Raw genomic sequence first — 22,748 nt, 5'->3', positions numbered from 1 at the left:
TAATTCTGGAATGTTGATAGCTTTAAATGAATGATGTAGTTGAACATAAGATGATTATCGAGGATATTTTCAATATCTAATCATGTACTTGGACTGTACTGAAGCTTAAAATACAATATTTCTTAATAAATATTCTTCAGATCATTTTTAGACTTTCCTCTATGATTTAAGTTAATGAAGATAAATGTTTAAGCAAGCTGTTGATGAAAAATTGGTTTGTGCAAATGCTGAATGGTGTTGTAAGCACTAAAGTTATATTTTTTGTTAGTGAAACTTTTGCAAAAGCTCTTCGCAATGTTGATGTTAAAGCTAAAGTAGTCATGTGCAAGGGGAAAACTCATATTGATCTCTTTACTTAGGTAGATGGTTTTTATTTGAAGTGCCTATTATGTACTGGTTTTATACAAACTTTGAAGCACTAGATATATGTTATGGTTTTGTGTAAACTTTGAAGCACTAGATATATGTGTTGGTTTTATATGTTATGTTCCTATATTGCAACAATAGCAACATGATCCCCAAGGTTTAAGTTGTGTAATTTCATATGTTATGTTCCTATATTACAACAACAACAACACTGAGCAAAATTTTCTCATTTATTTGTAGCATTGGATGTGTGAAGCTAGTGCAAACAAAATTTGTATTGTTATGTTCCTATAATCAAGCGGCAACTGCACAATTGTCTGCTGTGTTGAGACCGATACAGTAGCATGACTTGGATCAAAGTGTGAGGTTGTATCACAAGACAAAATTGACATAAGGTAAAGCAGAGCATGCATGAAAAGATCAAAGAGATGCTCATAAGCATGAAAAAGATAAAAGGTATGATAAAAAAACAAAAGATAAAAGCTAAGTTAATCATTCAGAAATTTCCACAAAAGCAAATCTATCTTGTATGGTCTAAACAAATAAAGGCTCTATTGTGCTTTTGTTTCAAAACTGTCACCTACTATAATAACTTCTTCTTTGTGTATTTTCATGCAAGTGTGTATTCTTTAAGTTGGGGTAATTTTTTTTTAAATATAATAATAAATAAGAAAAATAAATTAAATACTGAAGTAATAATTAGTTAATAATAAAAAAGTTAATAAAGTTAATAATAAATGGCAATCTATTAAAAAATGCTATTAGAGTAAGTGAATAAATACAATAATTGGTTAATATTATTTTTCAGGAGACTTGTCTGCTACTTTCAGGAGACTTGTTTGCTACTTTCAAATGTTTGAAAATTATTTATTTTTGAATAATACGTAAGCATAGGCGGATCTAGAGGGGGCAAGAGTGTGCTCAAGCACCCCCTTGCCCATGGATATATATATATATATATATATATATATATATATATATATATATATAATTAAAATATTAATAATTATAATTCACATGGAAAGTGATGCTCATTTAAAATAAATTAAATAAAAGCAATAAAATTATTATATTAAATAAAATTGATATTGGGCGACAATAATAAATTATATGGCTAACCAAACATGTATCTTCAAATATTTTTGTTTTAAAATTTTATATTTAGATATATATTTTTTTGAATTTATCAATACATATATAATTATCAAATTTTTAGAATATTAATGTAAAGAATAATAATAATAATAAATAATAATAAAAAGAAAACCCTAAAAAAATGCAATTGTTATCTCAAATCTCTAAAAAAAAATCATTGCAGTTTGTGAGTTTTTTTCTCTTTGCTCAATCTCTTCTGAGTTTATATTTTATCTTCGAGGGACTTATTATGTATTTTTTTTATTTGTGTGATTATTTATTGTTTAAAAATATTTGATATTTGTTACAAAATTGTTGGATGTTTGCTAAATATTTGTTTGATAATTTGTTATGAAAATTGTTGTTAAAACTGTTAGATATTTGTTGTGATTAATTGTTATAAAAAATTGATTATTCGTAGATTATTTGTTAAATAATTGTTACATAAATGAATTTAGATTGTGAATTTGTGCTACGTTGTTTTTTTAATTGTATTATTTGTTAATCGAGTAATGCTATATAGAGCGAAGAAACCACACTGATGTGGCTGGTGCAGGGGTGGCTTAAGTTAATTGGAGGCCTAAAGCAAAATTTTAGAATAAACTCTCTAATTTATTTATAAAAATTAAATTTTATTTAGATTTTATTTTAATAAATACCTGTTTGTTTTTCTTTCTCCATATTACTAAACTCGAGATAAGGAGATATATTTAAAATTTATGAGCAAAACTCATAACATTAAAAACGTAACAAAATTAAAAAAATACACAAAATCTTATTTATAATTAAAAGAAATGAATATTTTATTAATTTTGAAGAAATAAATGCATGAGAAAAGTCAATAGAAACAAAATATAATTTTGAAAAGTTAGTTAAAGAAGATATGTTAAAATAAAAATATTTAATATTTTAGTGTGTTATTTTAAATTTAAAAGTTAGCTAAGATTATATAATATTTGTTAAATATTAAATTAAAATATTTTTGCATTACAATAATTATTGGGAGTTCTTCAAAATTTTAAAATTTTAAAATTATTATTAAAAAATTTAAAGATGATGCTTTAAAATTAAAATTATTATTAAAAAAAAATCTAAAAATGAGGCCTTGAAAAATATTGGAGCCTGAAGCAACTGCTTCATTGGCCTTACTCTTGAGCCGACCTGGTAACGTGGGAAATATTTTTTTATTTAATTAAATTTTTTTGGATAAAGTAAACACGTGAGTTTGTCTCTCTCTCGTGTGGCTCTCTCTCTCTCGTGCCGCCTCCCTCCCCCACTCTCGGCCGCCGTTTCTCGTATCACGTATCTTAATGAAAGCTTCTCGTACACCACCGATTTTGTGCCCTAGCTTCTCGTGCACCACCGATTCAGCCGTCACTCTTTTTCTTATCCACCACCGATCTGTGCCCTAGTTTCTCTTCAAAGCCAAACAAGAGAGACAACGGCCGGTCGCAGGGAGGGAAGTGGTGGCCACATGAGAGAGAGAGAGAGAGAGAGAGAGAGAGAGAGAGAGAGAGAGCGGCGGCAGATCGCGGGGGAGGGAAGCGCCGGCCACACGAGAGAGAGAGAGAGCCCCACACGTAAGAGACACAAACTAGGGCCGACCTGTGCCCTAGTTTTACTTTATCAATTTTTTTTAATTAAATAAAAAATATTTTCCATGTCACCAGCCACATTAGTCGTGTGGCTGGTTCGTGTGGTTTCTTCGCTCTATATAGCATTACTCTTGTTAATTTAATGTTTAACTGTTAGTTGAGTTATTTGCTAATTATGTAGATATGATAGGTTTTTTTTTACACCTAAACCAATATTTATATTTTTGAAATATTGATTATTATTGTCTCAAGTTTGAATTAATGAAATTATTTAATATTTATAATTTTTAAAAATTTGAATTCAACACCCTCTAAATTTTGTTTCTAGTTCCGCCATTGTATGCAAGTGTGTTAACTTCCTTACAATGGATGATTTGTTTGTGTCATTTCATATTTTTCTTCTAATATCATGCATTCAAGATCTCATTTTGTAACTGCTTCATTTCATGTTTAATTGACAGAGGCTATGATGACAAACAGTCAAAAGGCACACACAATATGGCAACAAAGTTTAGTTCAATATTTTCTTAAAAACTAGAGCTAGACTTTGTTTTACAAATTATATCAATGAGGTAAAGATTGTTCTTAAAGCTTTTCATTTATCTGAGATTATTTCTAAAGATTATTGTTTGTTTAGCTTGTTTTTGGCAGTTGAAAGATCGGATGTGAAATCGGGTTGTGAAGCATTATTGAGTGAGTGATCATTCATGCTAGTTTATATTTCATGTTAATTTATATTCTCTTTATAGACATTCATTGAATAAATTGAATGACTCAGTTTTCTTTTATAGTATATATAGCTGAGTTTGCCAAAAAGAAAATAATTTTTTTAAAAAAAATGCCATGCACATATATACATTTTTTAAACATGGGTGTATTTATCTGAAAATTAAATTTAAACTAAATGGTGTTATTGTTTGTGTTTTATATATCCTTCTTAAGGTAATAATTTGAGCTAAATCCTTGTTTCTTTTTTGATAAAGGGTCTTTCGTACCCCTATACCACACGCCTCCTGGAAACAAATCTTTCTTTTGGGCAGGAATCACACCCATCTTGCCTTCCTTTAGATTTTGCTCCTCTAAGATAGTCAAGAATGGCGTTTCCACTCTTTTCTGGCATGATGATCGGTTACAAGGTTAAGCTCCTAAATACATTTGGCCAGATCTCTTAATGATTGCATCCTTCCTTGGTCTTCTGTTAGAGACCTCCTCTCTGAAATTTACTCTCCACAGAGAATTTTTCGTTCAACTACACTAGCAGATATTTCGCCTCTTATTTTTGCTATTCCAGAACAACTTGTTGAGCAAGATGATGTGAGAATTTGGAAACTTGAAGGCAAAAGGATCTTCTTGGGGAAATCCTTTTATCAATTCTTAGTGGATGGAGATACTTGAAGTCCCCTCTATCACAATTTTTGGAAAACAGGTTGCCTTAGAAAAATTACCCTCTTCTGCTGGCTTGCATAGGACAAAAAAAATTCTAACCCTTCCTAATTTAGCCAAGAAAGGTTGTAATATTCAATGTGTGACTGACACCTGCGTTCTATGCTACAGGTGCTCAGAGTCAATTGACCATGTGATTTTTCTAATTGTGTTTGTTTTTTTTTCCAGCAAAACCTATCTTTGTTTTATATCCCTAGATGTATTTTTGAGGTGTGGACTACTTGGATTCCCACCACTGACGATCAACATCGACTTCTTTGGGATCTTCTCTCTAGAGCTATTTTTTTGGAATCTTTAGCTTTAAAGAAATAACTGCATCTTTAATAAGCAGGAACATTCCCCCTTTATTATTATTTTCAAAATCAGTGATATGTTACTTTCTTGGATTGCCGCAGCTAGGGACCCGGACCATTGATTCTTAGGAGATTCCATTCGGACCCTCAAGCGCTCTTTTAACTTTCTGAGCACTAGACTAGAAGACCACACCGGCGCATCGACCCCGCATACAGCTCAGGAGTGATCCGTCATGTCGTCAGTTAGAGAAGACCTCGGACACTAGAGGGTCCCATTTGTTGTGTGGTTTACTTAATTAAGTAGAAGCGTGCTTCACCACTGGTGGCTGCGTCCCGCTTCTACCATTGTTGTGTTAGTTGTTACTCTTCTCTTCTTTTGTTTCCTGTTTGTCTCTGGACTTGTGTGTTCTATTGCTTTTGTTTTTAATAAATTTGTTGTTTATCCATTTTATTTTTTAAAAAAATTATTTGCTTAAATTGCTAACATACAAAAAAAAATTTAATTTGTGCATAAAACATTCAACATCCTAGTCCATGGGTTCCCAAGTTGATGAGATAATATATATATATATATATATATATAGTACTAATTAATCAAACAGACATTATAAAATCGGATGGTATTTCAAATGAGAAATAGAAAGGGTAGTCAACCATTGGATAACCCAATGGTATGACATCAAAGTGTAAGGGGGAGGTCATGGGTTCAAATCTCTCCCCCAACAGTACTGTTCCTCGTACTGTTCATACACTGTTCATCCGGGATTTCTATACTATTCTCATACTGTACATATACTGTACATCCGGGTTCCCAGATCTGCTTAAGATCTTGTTTAAGATCTGCTTTATATTCATAAAAAAAAGTCGCTTTGTCGCTCTATTATTCATAGAAAGGGTAGTTCCATTGATAATTGTAACATAAAATTAGTGAGGTTTCACTCATTTTACAATAATAAAACATAAATACAATTCAGACAAGCTTGATCATTATATTTTGTACTGTATTCATCGATAAATTGCACAAAATAATTAATTTTTTTTTCAAAGACATAGTCAACTAATAGTAAGCAATATGTGCAACATTCTTCTTGACAAACCTGGAGATCAAATTTATATTATCGAGGGCCTATTTCAGAGATAGATACTTCATTTTCAGAGATCATCTGGGCATGATTATATCCATTGGCATCCTCCTCGATAACAAAATCAAGAACTTCATCCGGTGAGATGAAGAAAGCTGGTGCAGTAGATATTGGAAGAGAAACAGAGTCATTGTTGAGCATGTTCACAACTGAAGCCATGCTAGGTCTCTTTGTTGGGTCTTCTTGGACACAAAGTAACCCAATATGGATGCATCTCAACACCTGTTCTTTGATGAATATGTTACCAAGAGTTTGGTCAACCAACTCCAATGGATTCCCTTCATTCCATTGCCGCCAAACCTATGCGTACATGGGAAAGATTATCGGAGGAATCATTTTATTCATGTTCTTTGAAACAATGTAAAAAGTGAAGTATATCATGCATAAATATCGACACTATCTTACATGGGTGAGAAGGTTTGTTGGAGGATTACATTTTTCAAAGTCACTATTTTTTCCACCAGTCACAATCTCCAAGGCCAAGACACCATAGCTGAAAACATCTGATTTGGGTGACAATCTTCCATAAATAGCATACTCAGGCGCCATGTATCCACTGCACACCAAGGTAACCAACTCAATTCACTGAATTTCTTTTCATTTATATATATACATAGTGGATAAACCACGCATCTCAATCAATATTATGAGAGAGAGCTGATCCCTAATCTCTCATGTTGCAAAAGAAGGAGTTACTATTCTTCTAATGTGAAAGTGGTTATATATATATATATATATAATTGAGAAAATAGAGAGAGTTCATCATTTAAATTTGCAAGCGTACTCACTGTGTTCCAGCAATTCTTCCTGTGTCTTTATGTGTCTCATTTGCCCCGAAATGCTTAGCAAGACCGAAGTCAGAAATTTTTGGGTTCATATCCTTGTCTAGCAAAACATTACTTGCCTTTAAGTCTCGATGAATAATTTTTAGACGTGAATCTTCATGAAGATAAAAAAGTCCTCGACTAATGCCTTCAATAATCTTGTATCTTAGACACCACTCCAATGATTGGCTTCTAAGAGGATCTGTTTCAAGCAAGTAAACTAAATTGACAAATCTTAAACCAATTATATATATAAAAAAAAATAGAGTTTGCAATGCCATACCAAATAGAATCTTGTCAAGACTCCTATTTGGAAGGTACTCATAGACAAGAAGCTTTTCCTTCTCTTCTAAACAACATCCCAATAACCTTACAAGGTTCCTATGTTGAAGCTTAGCAACAAAAACCACCTCATTCCTCAACTCCAACAATCCTTGCTCAGATGTCCTAGATAGCCTTTTCACAGCTATTTCTTGCCCATCCTTCAATGCTCCCTGCATTCTAAGTATCATTCATAATTGTCCAATTAAGAATCTAAACAAATTCACAATTAAGCATCAAGTCTAACCTTGTACACCTGACCAAATCCACCTTCACCTAGCATGTTTGCATCAGAGAAGTTGTTAGTAGCTTCTCTTAGGGTACTCAAATCAAACAATTTGGACTCTGCACTTGTCAATAGTGTTTCATCTTTAATTTCAGGAAAGAATACCAGCTTCCTATTAGTTCTCCCCCAAAAAATCACATAAATAAGAGAGAGAAGCACTATGGAAGCAATGAAAGGAAGGGCAACATAAAGAACAACCATTCCTGCATGGTTCCTGCTTCCTATGTAAACAAAGTACCTCAGTCAGCATATGTTGAGCCTGATTCAAAATCAAAGTAGATAAAGAGAGTCGTTATTTTATTTCTCTCCCAAATCCAAAGTCAGTGTTCAAAACTCAAGGTTGCCCACATTGGTTAATTTTTTTTAAATAAAATAAAAAACCATGATTTCATTAAAGTTAAAATAGAAGATACAAGGGTAAAACTAACAAAGAAATAGAAGATAAATGATACAAAATGTCAAGCAGTACAAGGATGGCTAAAGAAAAACCAAAAGATAGAGGATACAAGATTTTAAGTAGTCCACTAGAGGTGCAAGCGGGTATGACAAGTTGAGGTTTTTTAATTGTTATTATTTTTTTTATTGTAGGAATAGAGTCTTCAAACTTAGCTCTTTTTCACGTAAAGGTCCACTGCCTTAGCAATGGTATGGTTAATTTGGAGGATTGGCTAGAAACTCACAAGGTTATAATAGTGTTTAGCCAGTTGAGGAAAAGGGTACATCATTAGGTGTGTTCCTTCCTGCCATCGGTCGTGCCAAAGAGAAGTGATCACCCTTTTCTTGATGATAGGTGCAATGCCAAGTTGGAAAGCTAGTAGAAGTTCAAGATCCTTGACTGGGTACTACTTTATACTTCTTCCTTACTAGTTTAAGCTATTACCTAACTGGCTACTACTTTATACTTCTTCCTTACTAGTTTAAGCTACTACCTAACTGGCTAGACCCACTACTCAACATGTCAGTGGTCTCAAAAAAAAATTCTAAGTGTAGGGATTTGAACCATAGTTAATTGGATGTAACCCCCACATCTTAACCACCTAATTATATAATTATTTTATATAATTTGTTTAAAATAAACTTTTTTATACATTTGAATCAAAACCTTTTATTACTAGCAAGAAAGTAATTCTTAGTATGTAAATATAGCATTACTCAGTCAGTTTCATGCACTACCTAATATGTTATTGATTAGCTAGCTAGTGCTAGTACTCAACAAGTCATTGGTCTCTTAAAAAAATATTATAAGAATGAAGATTTTAATCATGGTTAATTGGTTGCAATCCAACACAATTTTGTATCTCCCAAGAAGTATATTCCTCCTTTGCTAGTTAGAGCAACTACCATTAAGTTATTGACTAGCTAATCGTTGATCATAGTTTTTCCTTATTATTGGTTAGAGCCACTACCTAGCAAGTTAACAACTAGCTTGTCACTGATCATATTCCTTCTTCACCACTTACGTTAGCTCATATTTGCTGTTAAGTTGGTCATATTCCTTATGTACTAGTTTGGTTAGAGCCACGAGTTGGTCATCTTAACTTCTAAGTTATTCTATGCTAACTCTTATTTGTGTTATTGTTTTTTTCCCAACCTTAACTACCAAGCTATTGTATACTTTCACTCACTTTTCTTGCTCTTCTTCCTCCCTACCATTTTAATTAAGGTAAAAAAAAAATGCGTATTATTAATGGAGTTCTGCAACAAATATAAAATAAAAAAAATAAACAAGAAGGCGAAAAAATACTTAATTAAAAAATAATAAAAAAATATGTAAAGAAGAGGAGAGCAACAATAAAACGAAGAATATTTAAAAAAAACTGAGACAATAATACTACAATATGAAATAAGAGTATTTTTTTTATATTAAAAAAAAGAAAAATTGGTTTGATGACAGTAAGAGAAGAATTATTAGTAAAGTAAGAACTTTATTGGTTGGGTAAATTTTTTAGTAGGTCACTAAACTTTAACTCATTTTCACATTGATTATCAAACTTCAATTTGCATCAATTTGATCACTCAACTTTAATTTGATTTCACTATTACCCAAGGGATTTCGGCTCCCAAATGAATAATGTGGTTCTTTTTCGATGATATAGACATCTTCAATAGATTTAATAATGTGTCATAAGGAGGACTAATTCAGATTTTCAAACAATCATATAATCTATTGGGGTTAAAATCTTTAATTTATTGTATATTAAATTAAATTAAAGTTACGTTACCAAATTAATGTAAATAAGTCAAGATTCAGTGATCTAGTTAAAAAAATTTAACCTTTATTAGTCGCTAGACTCGCTACATAGTCAGTGGGACCATTTAGTCAATATGTAAAGTCAAGACACTGTATGGATTTTTTTAACTAAAAAAACGAATATGTCTTATCCGAAACCTTACCATGACAGCTAAGAACAATTAGGAAGGAAGAAAGAAAATGATCAGCTGAATTAATTTGATGTTAAGGTGCAAAAAAGCATTCCTTATCTCACCTTCCTCAGCTGTGGTCGTGGTCGTGGTCGTGGTATTCGTATCGTTCGACCGAGGAGAGGGAGCAGACAGTGGCAGCAGGGGCTCTTCATATTGATAGAACTGATACAGCTCAAACCTGAAATTGCATCTCACTCCAATAACTCTCAGTCCTCGACTATATACAAAATCAGGAATCACCTTAAAAACACCTTTCAAGCATAGATAGCACTGATCTCCAGACAAATCCGGGGTGCACTGGCCCAAGCCGTATATTTTATGGTAAGACACAGTGACGGGTGTCTCCCATGTGGCGAATCTCCGGGATGAGTTAGCTGCAGAACGGGCTATCATATCCATAACTATAAGGTCAACCTCAAGCCGGTTAAACTTCTCAGGGTCAGACAAGTTCTGGGCATTGTACATGATGAGGGGATTGGAGTCGTTGGTAGAGGAGAGGAAGTTTTGGTTGGAATAACCGAGGAGGCAGAGGTCATACCATACAAGTGCACCCTTTTTGTTGGAGCATATTTGGAGCACGTCTTGCATGGCGACTTCGAGGCAGTTGCGGCAAGTGGTAGTATTAATGTCGCCGCGGCAGAGGACCAGGCCATAGATCTTGTCGTTGGGCACTGTGCCCACTGTGTTCTTGTAGAAGCCTGAAATAGAGCCATTGGAGTAGAGCGAGGAGAGGAGTGTCAAGAGGTTGGATTGGTAGGTGCTGTTTGTGGTGTAGTTGCCGGTTGTGCCGCATGACTGATACAACGGGTCTGATAAAGCCGGACAAGCCAGTAATGATAATAATAAGAACAGTAAGGTTTCAGCAAGGCATGACATGATGGGTTTGTCTAGCCTGTCAGCCAAGCCAGGCTAGCTATGGCTTGTGTATATGTTGCTGAAATGAGTTTGGGTAATTAAGGGGAAGGGAGAGAGATATTTTAGATATGCATAAGACATAAGGAGCATATCGGGAGCACGTCTTACCAATTTTTTTATGATGTTTTTTCATAAAATTGAAATCCAACTACGGTGGTAAAGTCATGCATCATAAATGTTTGTTTTGAACTTTCATCGGAATATAATTATAAGCACACCAGCTGTTTGGAGTTTCATTGCATTGTTCCGCGACGACAAAGTATGTCATTTCCCGGATGGATCCGCAATGACAAAGTTTCTCTCATGCTAGTAGTCCTTTCATTGTCAACGTTACTTAAAACATTAGGTCTCTGCTTGGAAAAATATGTGACTTTTGTGTTCTTACTGTAACTTGGATCACTGGATAGAAATATATGTGACTTTTCTTTTTTATTTCAGCTGTATTAGGAGAATTTATGATACATGTAGACTCACATAATTGGTTGAAATTTCTCTTAGTCATAACTGCACGCATAACATAACACAAGACAAATATTTATGCCACATGCATGTGAAGTTAGGTGCAGCGTGTATATTTAATAATTAATAATATAGTAATAATAATAAAATTAATGTTAGCAAAATACACATCATTAACAACAAAATTTGTTTTTAAATTTAAAATAGATAATAATTAAATCATAATTTAGTCAACCATATATACTTAAACATTTTCTTTAGATCTTAAATCTCATTTATTTTAACACCAATTAATTAAATATCATTATTGTTGGAAAAATGACAGACCTTCATCTCATTACTTCTGTTTTTTTTTTTTTAATAAATATTAGCAGCTAGTTGGCGCAACATCTGACCAGAGGCGGTGCATTTGTATAGAAATTAATAACATCATGCAGTGCGTAGTAGTGTAGTACAAGAGAATTGCATTTTACAAACAACATTTTCTGTTTCTAATCCGTTGCTAAATTGAATTAGCAACGGATTATAAACGAAAATTTTCTGTTTGCAAAATAGGTGTTGCTAATTTATTACAAACGAAATAACATTCCGTTGCAGACTTTAGCAACGAATTTGTAACGACAAACTTCCGTTTGAAATTTTGAAATTAGTAACGACAATTATTCTGTTTCAAAAGTGTTGCTATATTTTGCAACTGAATGTATGTTGTTACTAATCCGTTTAAAAAATTACCAACGGATTAGCAACGGAATAATTGCCTTTCTAAAAAATAGAAATGGATTTGTAACGGAACATATTTTGTTTTAAATTTGTTTTTTTATTAGAAACAAAAAACAATTTCGTTGCAAATCCGTTCCTAAAATTAAATATATACATATATAGATATATAATTATATTTTGTAACAAATTAATCGGTTTGTAATCCGTTGCTAAAAAACTAAATAATTAAAAAAAAATATCACATTGATTTTCAAAGTTGATATAAAATACCTGTTATGACAAATTTTTTAGCAATAATAAAGCTAACAAAAACTGATTTCATTAATGCATTTAGGAAAAGATGTCCAAAACGAACTTTAACAAAAGAAAAATATTAACAAATATCAAATAAACTAAAGCTCATCCACATGGTCAACATCATGGTCATTACTAGCTGGCTGTGAGTCCTGAGTGAACTGTGAGCGTTGAAGCATCCAAGCCTCGAAGTCCATCATCATATCTTGCATCTGACACAACATTGTTGTATATCTAGTGGCATGAAATATCATTTTAATAAGCACTGTTATAAAAGAATGTAATCAGTAAACATTGTTGTATATCTAGTGGCATGAAATATCATTTTAATAAGCACTGTTATAAAAGAATGTCATCAGTAAACATTGTTGTATATCTAGTGGCATGAAATATCATATACATGTAACCCTATCAAAGTACGTAAAAATAAATTTCTTGTAAATTCATAAAAATAAAAAAATACATAGTACTTACATTTGCAAAGTGCTTCACTTGATTTTATGCGAAATTGCTAATATTTTGAATAAGACGTGCGAAACACGTCAAATTGCAACAAAGAGAATTCAACTAAGCCAAGTGCTGCAAAACAATGCATAAATTAAAACAAAAAAAGGAGTATGAAAACAGATAATATGAAACGAGAGAATAATTGTAACTAGTGTAACTTCAATTTACTAGAATTTGAATAAATATCTTAGAGATAAATACCTAAATTGAGTATTACTAAGCGAATACAGAAAATTATACTACAAGTGAAAAGGTTGAGCCATTCATATGAACCAAATTCATTACTTAATTCCCTCCCACATAGTAAATTAGTTGCTCTGGGCAAGGCAACAACATTCATTTAAACTTGCAAATCATCATTGAATATAAATAGGGATAAGGTGTCAGGTAAAGATGAACGCGCAAGTGTGGAGTATCTGCTTGTAGAGAGTGAGTCAAATAGGAGTTTAGTAGTCTTCTTGTGTCTATTCACTTGCTTACTAGTGATAGTTGAAGTGATTATTTTATAAATACGAATATAAATCAGTGTTCTACGTTGATAGGTATAAAAAAAATTCCAAAATGAAACTTATCAATTTTTAATGTCAATGTAATCAAAATTTTATTGTTTTGACATAATCAAAATAAAAATCCCATGAAGATTAGTACCTATGTTCCGTTTTGATAAGTATAAAAAAAATTCCATAAAAAATGAAACTTATTAATTTTGAATGCCAATGCTAATCACAATTCTATTGCTTTGACATATGCAAAGTAAAAATTCCATGAAAATCAGTAACTGTGTTCGATTTTAATAGGTAACAAAAAAATTCCATCAAAAATGAAACTTGTCAATTTTAAATTGCAATGTTAATCACAATTATATTGCTTTGATATAAAAAAAAGTATAAATTCCATGAAAATAATCAGCAACTATGTTCTAAAATACAAGAATCAAAAATAAAAAAGTATAAATTCCATCAAAAATTTTAAGAAAAAAAAAATATATATATATATATATACGATGATAACTATATTAAAGATTTTTAAAATACAAGAATCAAAATAAAAAAAATAAAAAGTGAAGTCAAAGTACAGATTAACTTCAAACATCTTCAAATTCCATGAACAAAAGCAATAATTTCAACAAAATACATACTCAACTGTCAGTTTCTCAGTTGGTTAATGGTCTCATTTAACCAAATGAGAAGCATTGCTGGTGAAATAAATTAGTGTTACTTAATTTCTATGACCATTACTTCATCCATTTTAAAGTTTTATGTTATACAAAAATATCCACCTACAAAATGTCTTCCCATAAAATTAATAAAAAAATGAATCACATTCACAATAAATTAGGTTTCTTTGATCCAAAGTCCATGAATAAAGAAAGGGAAAGAACCTGGTTCTATTTGATGCTCTATTTTAGCTGAACATGAAAGGGAGTGGTCTCACAGCCATGAATGCATCAACCATATGAAACATTAACACGCCAACCGATTCAAAATTTGTCAAGCTTAATGTCGTAAAAATAATGTACTAATGAAGAACTACAAATAAAAAATAGTTTGAGTGTAGACTACTTGACAGTATATGATCCTAAAGATTCTAATAACTAGACGATATTGTTCTGTATGGATTATGCCCGGAACAGAAGATAATAATTTTAAGTAGGAACTCACTTCGTCAGTCACCAGCGCTCGGCCTCTGCGATGTCTTTCCAACAATTCTAAAAGAACTTCAATAAGGCGTGCCTTAACTTGGCCTGTCAACATCCGACGAGAACCACATTCCTACAAATACGTAAAAAGGATATGGCATGATCGAAATTAAATGTTTAATGTTATCGCATCTAACCAACATTCTCGTATTGTTCTCTAGAAACAGAGTAAGGTGTCCGAGATACCTATCTGCAACACTACATTACCTCCTTTATATGTTCAAGCTCTGCATCATCATCAAGAAAAAAACTGAGGTACTTGACCGGAATATCCACCTGAGCATAACAGACAAAAATTAATTTTACTTATGAAGACTTCCACATATTTGCCACTCATAGTACCAACCCCCCAAAAAAAAAAAAAAGGTTTGATGTGGTTATAAATTTGTCATGTGATAATAACTCGCCATGTTGCCCTGAAAAGTTATGTGCACATTTTACTTGATATGGAGAACTGTAATGATTACATGATGATGCATCACCAAACATCCACCACCATAGAAGATAACCACCAAAACACTGAAAAATCATTCCAGCATATCTCATCCCTAATAAGATGGTTGATATATTGATAATAATTTAGATTATCAGCCTCAAAGCTAGAATACACCAATAAGCTGTTTGAAGGCATATTAACACAAGCGGAAGTCCAAACCTACAATACAGACATCAATGGCGAGTTTCTGGAGCAAGTTCTCCATGATTTTTTTCATTGCAGAGCTAGGGTTTTGATTTTACCTGATCGAAATCAATGGCGAGTTGCTAGAGCTCCGGCTCCGCCAACCCAAGGAGAACACGCGATTCGACAAAGTGTGGCAGTGACGAGTGCATCGTGAGGGAAGCGATGATGGCGGTGGCGCCGGAGATTTGGAGAAATCGGAAGCGGAGAAGTGAAGGAGCTTCTCCTGATTGCTAGGGCTCAAAATTAATAATCTGGAGAGAAGAAACGTAGCAAGGAAAGGAAATTAGATTAACGGATCCGGATCTGTTTGATTAACAGATCCGGATCCGTCTGAAGATCAACGGATCAAGGATCCGTTAGTGATACACAAACGGATCCTGGATCTGTTTGTGCTGTTCACAAACGGATCCTTGATCCGTTTGTGGTAAATAATTAAATAATAATAATAATATTATTATTATTCCAATTATTATTATTATTATTATTATTATTATTATTTATAATATTTTAAATTTTAAAAATCATTCAATCAAAAAATATAGAATATATTTAATAATTTTATATATTGCAAACTTATTAACAAACAATTGAATCTATCTTAAACTTTATTAGTAATAATATATAAATTAATATTTCCTAATTAGAGTTAAAAAAATTTGTAATTATCAAAACTTATTATGGCTATGTTTATATTTAAGTTATTGTCATATATATCTTTAAGAAAATTATTGTTCTTGAGTAATTAAAAAACCAAATAAGTAATCCGTTACTAGATTTTAGAAACGGATAACCAATCCGTTGGCCATTTACAAACCGATTCTTAATCCGTTACTAGGTTTTAGAAACCGATATGTAATCCATTACTACTTTACAAACGGAATATGGATCCGTTGGTAAAATACAAACCGAATTTTAATCCGTTGCTAATATCTAGAAACCGATAATTAATCCGTTACTATTTTACAAACGAATTTTGAATCCGTTGGTAGTATACAAACTGAATTTTACTCCGTTGCTAATATTTACAAACCGATATATAACCCGTTACTATTTTACAAACGGAAACTTAATCCATTGCTAATTTTAGAAACCGATGTATAATACGTTACTATTTTACAAATGGATTACAAATCCGTTGGTAATTTACCAATGGATTATCGTATCCGTTTGTAATCGTTATTTTTAAAATTATGTATATTTTATCTTTTTAACATTCATTTTCTCTTGAAATAATCAATACATTTACAAAATCTAAATATTCTAATTTTGTTTGAAAAACTTATTATGGCTATTTTTATATTTAAGTTATTGTCATATATATTTTTAAGAAAATTATTGGTCTTGAGTAATTAAAAAAGTCCCTAATAATTTTTGTCCTTTGTATCCTAAAAAATATATTCATAAAAAAAAATGTTAATAATCTGTAACAATAATCATATCTAAAAGGAGTTAATATATATATATTCATAAAAATTATTTAAAAATTATTATTCTTTCATGATTACATTTTAAAAATTATTTATACATATGGATAAATTTATTCAAATCATCTAGAACTGAAATTTTATTTAATAAAATATAACTTCACAAACGGAAATTCGGGGCCATTGCTAATTTACCAATGGAAACAAACTCCGTTGCTAACTTTTACAAACGGATAACCAATCTGTTGGTCATTTACAAACCGAATCTTAATCCGTTACTAAATTTTAGAAACCGATATTTGGTCCGTTACTATTTTACAAACGGATTATGAATCCGTTGGTAATATACAAACCGAATTTTAATCCGTCGCTAATATCTAGAAACCGATAAGTAATCTGTTACTATTTACAAACGGATTAATTATCCGTTTGTAATATACAAACCGAATATTAATCCGTTGCTAATATTTAGAAACCGATATTTAATCCGTTACTATTCTACAAACGGATTAAAAATCGGTTGGTACTTTACAAATGGAATCTTAATTGGTTGCTAATGTTTAGAAACCGATATATAATCCGTTACTATTTTACAAACGGACTCGAAGTCCGTTGGTACTTTACAAACGAAGATTTTATCCGTTTCTAAAATAGAAACGGATTAGCCACCGATGTCATTTACGTTTTAAATTTTGAAACGGTCCTAAATTTTGTTTGTAACATTGTAACGGACAGTCTAATCCGTTGCTAATTCGTTATTAAATTGCAACAGAACCAGTCCGTTGCTAAATTACTGTTTCTAATTCAATAGTTTCTTGTAGTGATTCTCTGCAAAAGTCACATCTCTGCTAATAATTACTTTCTTTGAACTTGGAATATATATCCTGTAAGCTTTAGCTGCGTAAGCATACCTAATAAGTATTCCTTTGACAGCTCTGTCATCCAATTTCTGTACCTTTTGCATATGAGGATAAGCAATACATCCAAATGTCCTCAAGTGATGTATTTTTGGCTTCAACCCAAACCAACTTTCAAATGGAGTTTTATTGAAGATTGCCTTAGTAGGAGAGATGTTTGAAATATAGGCAGCTGTCAACACAGCTTCTGTCCAAAACTCATTTGGCAATTTACTGAATTTTAGTATACATCTTGCCTTTTCGATCAATACTCTATTTTTCCTCTCTGCAAGCCCATTTTGCTGAGGTGTATATGGGGCTGTCAACTCATGCCTTATACCCAGATTTTCACAGAAAGCTTCAAATTCACGTGATAAAAATTCACCCCCTTTGTCAGTTCTAATAGTTCTGAGTTTCTCAACAGTCTGCCTTTCTATCAATACCAGAAACTTTTTAAAGCAAGTAAACACATCATATTTATTTCTCAGAAGATAAATCTAGCACATCCTTGTGTAATCATCTACAAAAAGAAGAAAATATCTATTACCTCCATGAGATTCTATTTGCATAGGTCCACAGACATCAGCATGAACCATCTGCAATCTACCCCTGGCTCTCCAAGTAGTGCCAGAACCAAATGGTAATCTAGTTTGCTTGCCATATACACAAGCTTCACAGTGCTTAAAATTCTATAATTTAGGCAAAACCTATTACCAAGTTCCTTTGATATATGTGCTGCAAATTCTGATAACTCAAGTGGCCAAACCTCCTATGCCACAACAAAGCTTGTTCCTCACCACTGATCACAATATTAGCCAGATCAACTTCAGAAAACACAACAGGATATAGATTATTGCCATTCCTTTGCACTGTTAGCAACAAATCTCCAGTATGAGCATTTTTGATATATCACTCATTCTCTCCAAATACAATATTATATCCACATGCTGTCAATTGTCCAATACTTAATAAATTATGAGCTAAGATTGGGACAAACTTCACATCATGAATTCATTTGTTGCTTCCATCATGAGATCTAACTGCCACTGAACCTTTTCCTTTCACTGCCACCTCCTTGTCATCACCCAATCTTACTGTATGCATGATCAATTCATCTAGCTGATGAAAAAAATTCTTTCTTCCAGTCATGTGATTAGAAGCTCTACTATCTAATAACCAAATGTCAGTATGATTCACTTCCATTCCTTCATGCACCATAAATAAACGTCCAGCTTCACTTGAACCTTGATCACTTCTAGAGCTTGAACCTTGTTCATTCCTAGAACTTGGGCCTTGATGCCAACAATGAGATTTCATATGTCCAAATTTCCCACAATTGAAGAATTGGACATTCCGAAACATTCCTCTACCAGACTTCTGACCACCATATTGCCTTCCACCATGTCTTGGACTACCAAAATCTCTTAAATTTGAATTGAACTGTTGCTGCTGATATTGTCTATAATCATGATGAAAATTACTTCTGCCTCTTCCTTCACTAAAACTTCTGCCTCTACCTCTCATGAATCTGCCCCTTGCTCTAGAAAACCTTCTACCTCGGTAACCTTCACTGTCAGCACCTGAAGAAGACTCTCCTTTCATGTAAAATACTTTATCATCTGCTGCACTATCACTGAATCTATCGAACCTTGCCTCATATGCTTGTAAGCCCCCACTCAATTCACTAAATATCAGTTTATCAAGATCTCTAGCTTCCTCGATAGTTGTAATCACATTGTCAAACTTTGGTATAACACTTCTCATCACCTTTGCAACAACTTCTTTTTCTTCTAAGTCATACCTAAGACCTTTAAATTGATTCACCAAGGAAATAACTCTAGAAACATATTGTTGTATATCTTCATTCTCCCGCATTTGAAGAACATCAAACTTCTGTCCGAGGGTGTGTCTCTTCACTGCCACTATCCTTGAAGATCCATGAAACTCTGACTGTATATGATCCCATACCTCTTTTGCAGTCTTGAATTAAAAACAATGCTTTTGCATTCACCTACATACTCTCCTTCTTTTGTTCATCTATGCCTTCTTTTAGGGACCCTTGCTCCACAACTGACCACAAATCCAGGCTCTGAAATAGTGTCATCATCTTGACACTCCATCTCTCATAGCCATCTCCTTTAAACACCGGTAACGAAGGATGTGAGAACTCTGGCGTACCAGAACCAGATGCCATACTCCTTCACTTTGATAGACTCCTCACACACACAACAACCTTCCTGCCTTCAAATCACACTAGAAAACACAATATTCACCACAACAAACACACACCCAATAGGCCACACAAGAGCTCTGATACCACTGATGAATAATATGAGATATAGACAAAGAAAAAACATAAGCCAAAAACATGGAAAACAGATAAAAAAACCTGGAAAACAGAGGAGAGAAAAAAACTCAAAAATCAGCTCTATATTCTATTAACCTTTTCCCCCTTCTTTTAATAGCATACATACTCTCTTTCAAAGAACAATGAAAACACCAAATGGATAAGAAAGCACGTGTCATCATACGAATCAACTAGCCATTTATCTTAGCGGTGCCTCGAACTGAAACCACTGCATCAGATGATGAAATCAAAACCACCCATTTCATCCTTCAGCTTCTCCTCAGTTTTCCCTCCTATCTCACACACAATTACACTACTATAACAACATACAAACATTGAACTGGAAAACATACAACTAAAACAAAATATTCAGACAATTTCTAAACAACATTCAACCATCAACCATGATCTCATTCCTGCAAACAGACTTAAGCTTCAACTCCACTAATCATGCTTCAATCATCTGCCAACAAGTTATATAATTTGATATATGTTTGCATATGTTTCACTTTGTCAGTTATTTGCATCTATATTTAGCTGATCATGTAAGGGTGGAACAACATTACCTAAACTTCAATTGCTTTGATCTACAAATCTAAACAACTTGAAGAGTGAAAGTTCTCTAAATTCTGGTGCTAATGCGACAACCTGCTTCCTAGATAGCAAATTTATGAGGATTAGAACACAAGGCTATAAAAATTAACAAAAGTTATATAATTTGATATTTGTTTGCATATGTTTCAATTTGTCATGTATTTGCAAACTAATTCAAACTAATTTAGTGATTCTTCATCTTTCTTAGGTTAAAAAAATATATTATAGCTTAATCTTAATTATATATGTTTTCTTTCATCGACTTTCTTAGGTTAGAAGAAAATATATGATTGTTAATCTATATTCTACATGGTAAAATGTATATCATCCATGGTCTTCTGGAGAACAACAAGCTAGAACATTACATGGTAATTTGAAAAGTATGCTTGTGAAGGTTTAGGCTTCCAAAAAGTATGCTAACCTGCCAGAGTTAATGCACAGGCTAGTTATAACAGCAATAGGTCATGATGAGAATTACCCATTGAATTTCTCTTCTTTCAACCTGAAAAGAGAATGCAAGAATGCCGATGATGTATAATGTTGATAATGTAAATTTCCTTGGAATTGGAAACCTTGGAAAAAAAATTGAGAAAGGGTAAGCGTGACCATCTTTGTAACCTGAAGCTCAGATTCTAATTATAAAAATGCTGCTTAAGAAATCTGATATATTGGAACAAAATCTAAAGAGCCTTTAGAAAGCAAAACTTTGAGAGAAGAAATAAGTTGTGATAAGTTGAAGGATAAGCAACATTATGCAATCATCATGACAGAACAAAGAAAGAATATACTTGAATTGTATGATTGAAAAATGACTGTATTAAGTATAAATGTGTCTTAGATAAACATGGGCATCCTCTTGCATTTGTTAGAAATGCCTATAAGTCATTAATAGAAGCCAATAAGTTCAAACCACACCCAAGGCATAATATACTATAATTTTCGAATTATAAGAATGCAACCCTTAAAAAATATTTACATTGGTATGAATAATGGCTGCTTGAACAAGTTCTCCAAACCAGTGACTAGTTGAGGTAACAGATGGCAAAGAACTCCTGAAATATGATCAGAGGATCCTAATACAGTATTAGTACTACAATCAAAAGAACTTCATAAAGATTATTCAAATAAAGATGAGTACAAGGCTAGAATTTTGAAACATGGAACAATTGCTCACATACAAGATATCAAGAGCTACCCAAAGCTGATTGTGATGTTCACAAACAATAATTTTTTGTTTAACAATATAGCTAAGGCCTAGTGCTTATTCATAGGTGATATAGTCTATGATAAGAGTCCTTACCCATTTTTACAAACAAATGATAATTGTTAACACAATTAGCCAATAGTATGTGTATTAAAAATTGAATCATGACTAGAAAAAAGACGCATATACTTATGAAAGAACACTTGTGAAATATTTAAGGAAAAACATTACACTAATGAAACTTGGGATCAAGAAGACATTACTAACAAGATAAGGCTTACCTTTCTTTCAAGTAAAGTCATTACAATTGGTAGAAAACATTGCTAAGTGTCAAAACTAGTAAATGTCCTCATCAACATCTTGACGAGCGCATTGACCATCATCATTAGCGTTGAAGATACTCTCATGAGTGGAAGGGAAACATTCAGTCTGAGGTCCATCATCTGTTATTTCATCACCCATGTCATACACGTCTCTTTGTTGATTACATGTCACAACAAACTAACCCGGTTCTTTGGGATCTTCAGAATAAAAAACTTGCTTCACTTGTGATAAAAACACATAAGGCTCATCGAGGATATGTTCGCCAGTGTGAATTGTGCGAGAGAAATTTACTATTGTAATTCCATATCTATCTTTCTTGAGCCCCCTACTAAATCAGCCCAATCACAACGAAATAACACAACCTTGAACTTGTTAAAGTAGTCTAACTCAATTATATTATTTAGTACCCCATAGTAATCAACATTTCCTTCCAGTGGATTAACATCCCTAGCACTGGCATAGCTCATAGCTGAAGAAGTAACAAGACATCCAAAATTTAGAGTTCATCGAAATCTTTCTTGAGATTTAGTATGGAATCAAAATCCATTAATGACGAGTCCTTTATATCTCTTAACATTCCTAATTGGACCTTGTGCAAGAAATTTAATTTCTTGTGACACATTTTTTCCATGAGAAACCTATACAAGTTACGTGAATCTAATTATAAAAATACTAATAGAGAAATGTTCAAGTTATAAAATTTTCTTGTTGCTTACCGTTTCTCCCAACCATTCATGAAAAGTTTCTATAAATTTCCTATCGACATCACGAGCATTTGAACATCGGCCTCTTATTTGATCTTTCAAGATATTTCTATATTCACAACAAGTAATGATATGTTAAAAACTTGTAACT

General features: G+C 32.5%; 2 protein-coding genes, 1 long non-coding RNA gene and 1 other non-coding gene across 9 annotated transcripts; 1 reads left to right on the top strand and 3 right to left on the bottom strand.

Moving 5' to 3' along the window:
• Positions 1-5,791: 5,791 nt before the first annotated feature.
• Positions 5,792-10,786, bottom strand: LOC120265919 (putative receptor-like protein kinase At4g00960). 5 transcript variants are annotated; one of them, XM_039273873.1, is made up of 6 exons: positions 9,891-10,786; positions 7,366-7,625; positions 7,081-7,291; positions 6,762-6,999; positions 6,379-6,529; positions 5,792-6,273 (listed from the first exon to the last, which is right to left on the bottom strand). In XM_039273873.1, exons 1-6 carry the CDS (start codon positions 10,702-10,704, stop codon positions 5,947-5,949), a joined length of 2,001 nt encoding a protein of 666 aa, XP_039129807.1. In that variant the 5' UTR covers positions 10,705-10,786; the 3' UTR covers positions 5,792-5,946. The 5 variants fall into 5 exon arrangements, with proteins under 5 accessions (XP_039129807.1, XP_039129808.1, XP_039129809.1 ...); XM_039273874.1 differs by having other exon boundaries at positions 7,366-7,463; XM_039273875.1 differs by having other exon boundaries at positions 7,366-7,394.
• Positions 10,787-12,200: 1,414 nt separating this feature from the next.
• On the bottom strand, positions 12,201-15,334 carry LOC120264643. 2 transcript variants are annotated; one of them, XR_005537504.1, is made up of 5 exons: positions 15,161-15,334; positions 14,609-14,698; positions 14,385-14,495; positions 12,691-12,795; positions 12,201-12,450 (listed from the first exon to the last, which is right to left on the bottom strand). It is a non-coding gene; the product is annotated as an uncharacterized LOC120264643 (long non-coding RNA). The 2 variants fall into 2 exon arrangements; XR_005537503.1 differs by having other exon boundaries at positions 14,630-14,698.
• A 1,993-nt stretch (positions 15,335-17,327) lies between these two features.
• On the bottom strand, positions 17,328-19,618 carry LOC120265009. The gene is made up of 5 exons (XM_039272945.1): positions 19,444-19,618; positions 18,477-19,346; positions 18,222-18,293; positions 17,972-18,094; positions 17,328-17,857 (listed from the first exon to the last, which is right to left on the bottom strand). The coding sequence occupies exons 1-5, from the start codon at positions 19,616-19,618 to the stop codon at positions 17,328-17,330; spliced, it is 1,770 nt and encodes a 589-aa protein (XP_039128879.1).
• A 616-nt stretch (positions 19,619-20,234) lies between these two features.
• On the top strand, positions 20,235-20,333 carry LOC120266261. The gene has a single exon (XR_005538102.1). It is a non-coding gene; the product is annotated as a small nucleolar RNA snoR99 (small nucleolar RNA).
• Positions 20,334-22,748: the final 2,415 nt, after the last annotated feature.

This window comes from Dioscorea cayenensis, chromosome 7, assembly GCF_009730915.1.
Source record: "Dioscorea cayenensis subsp. rotundata cultivar TDr96_F1 chromosome 7, TDr96_F1_v2_PseudoChromosome.rev07_lg8_w22 25.fasta, whole genome shotgun sequence".
In the NCBI taxonomy this organism is placed as follows: Eukaryota; Viridiplantae; Streptophyta; class Magnoliopsida; order Dioscoreales; family Dioscoreaceae; genus Dioscorea; species Dioscorea cayenensis.
This window is presented reverse-complemented; position numbering and strand designations above follow the sequence as displayed.

What these genes read in the sequence shown, in the direction of transcription:
- LOC120265919 (XM_039273873.1), bottom strand. Translation starts at nt 10,704, where the DNA reads ATGTCATGCCTTGCTGAAACCTTACTGTTCTTATTATTATCATTACTG. An exon ending in CACGACCACAGCTGAGGAAG is followed by an intron (nt 7,626 to 9,890) that starts GTGAGATAAGGA and finishes TTGTTTACATAG; the next exon opens with GAAGCAGGAACCATGCAGGA. An exon ending in TCTTGACAAGATTCTATTTG is followed by an intron (nt 7,000 to 7,080) that starts GTATGGCATTGC and finishes TGCTTGAAACAG; the next exon opens with ATCCTCTTAGAAGCCAATCA.
- LOC120265009 (XM_039272945.1), bottom strand. Translation starts at nt 19,618, where the DNA reads ATGGCATCTGGTTCTGGTACGCCAGAGTTCTCACATCCTTCGTTACCG. An exon ending in AGATGAACAAAAGAAGGAGA is followed by an intron (nt 19,347 to 19,443) that starts GTATGTAGGTGA and finishes CTTCAAGGATAG; the next exon opens with TGGCAGTGAAGAGACACACC. An exon ending in GCAAATAGAATCTCATGGAG is followed by an intron (nt 17,858 to 17,971) that starts GTAATAGATATT and finishes TGGTATTGATAG; the next exon opens with AAAGGCAGACTGTTGAGAAA.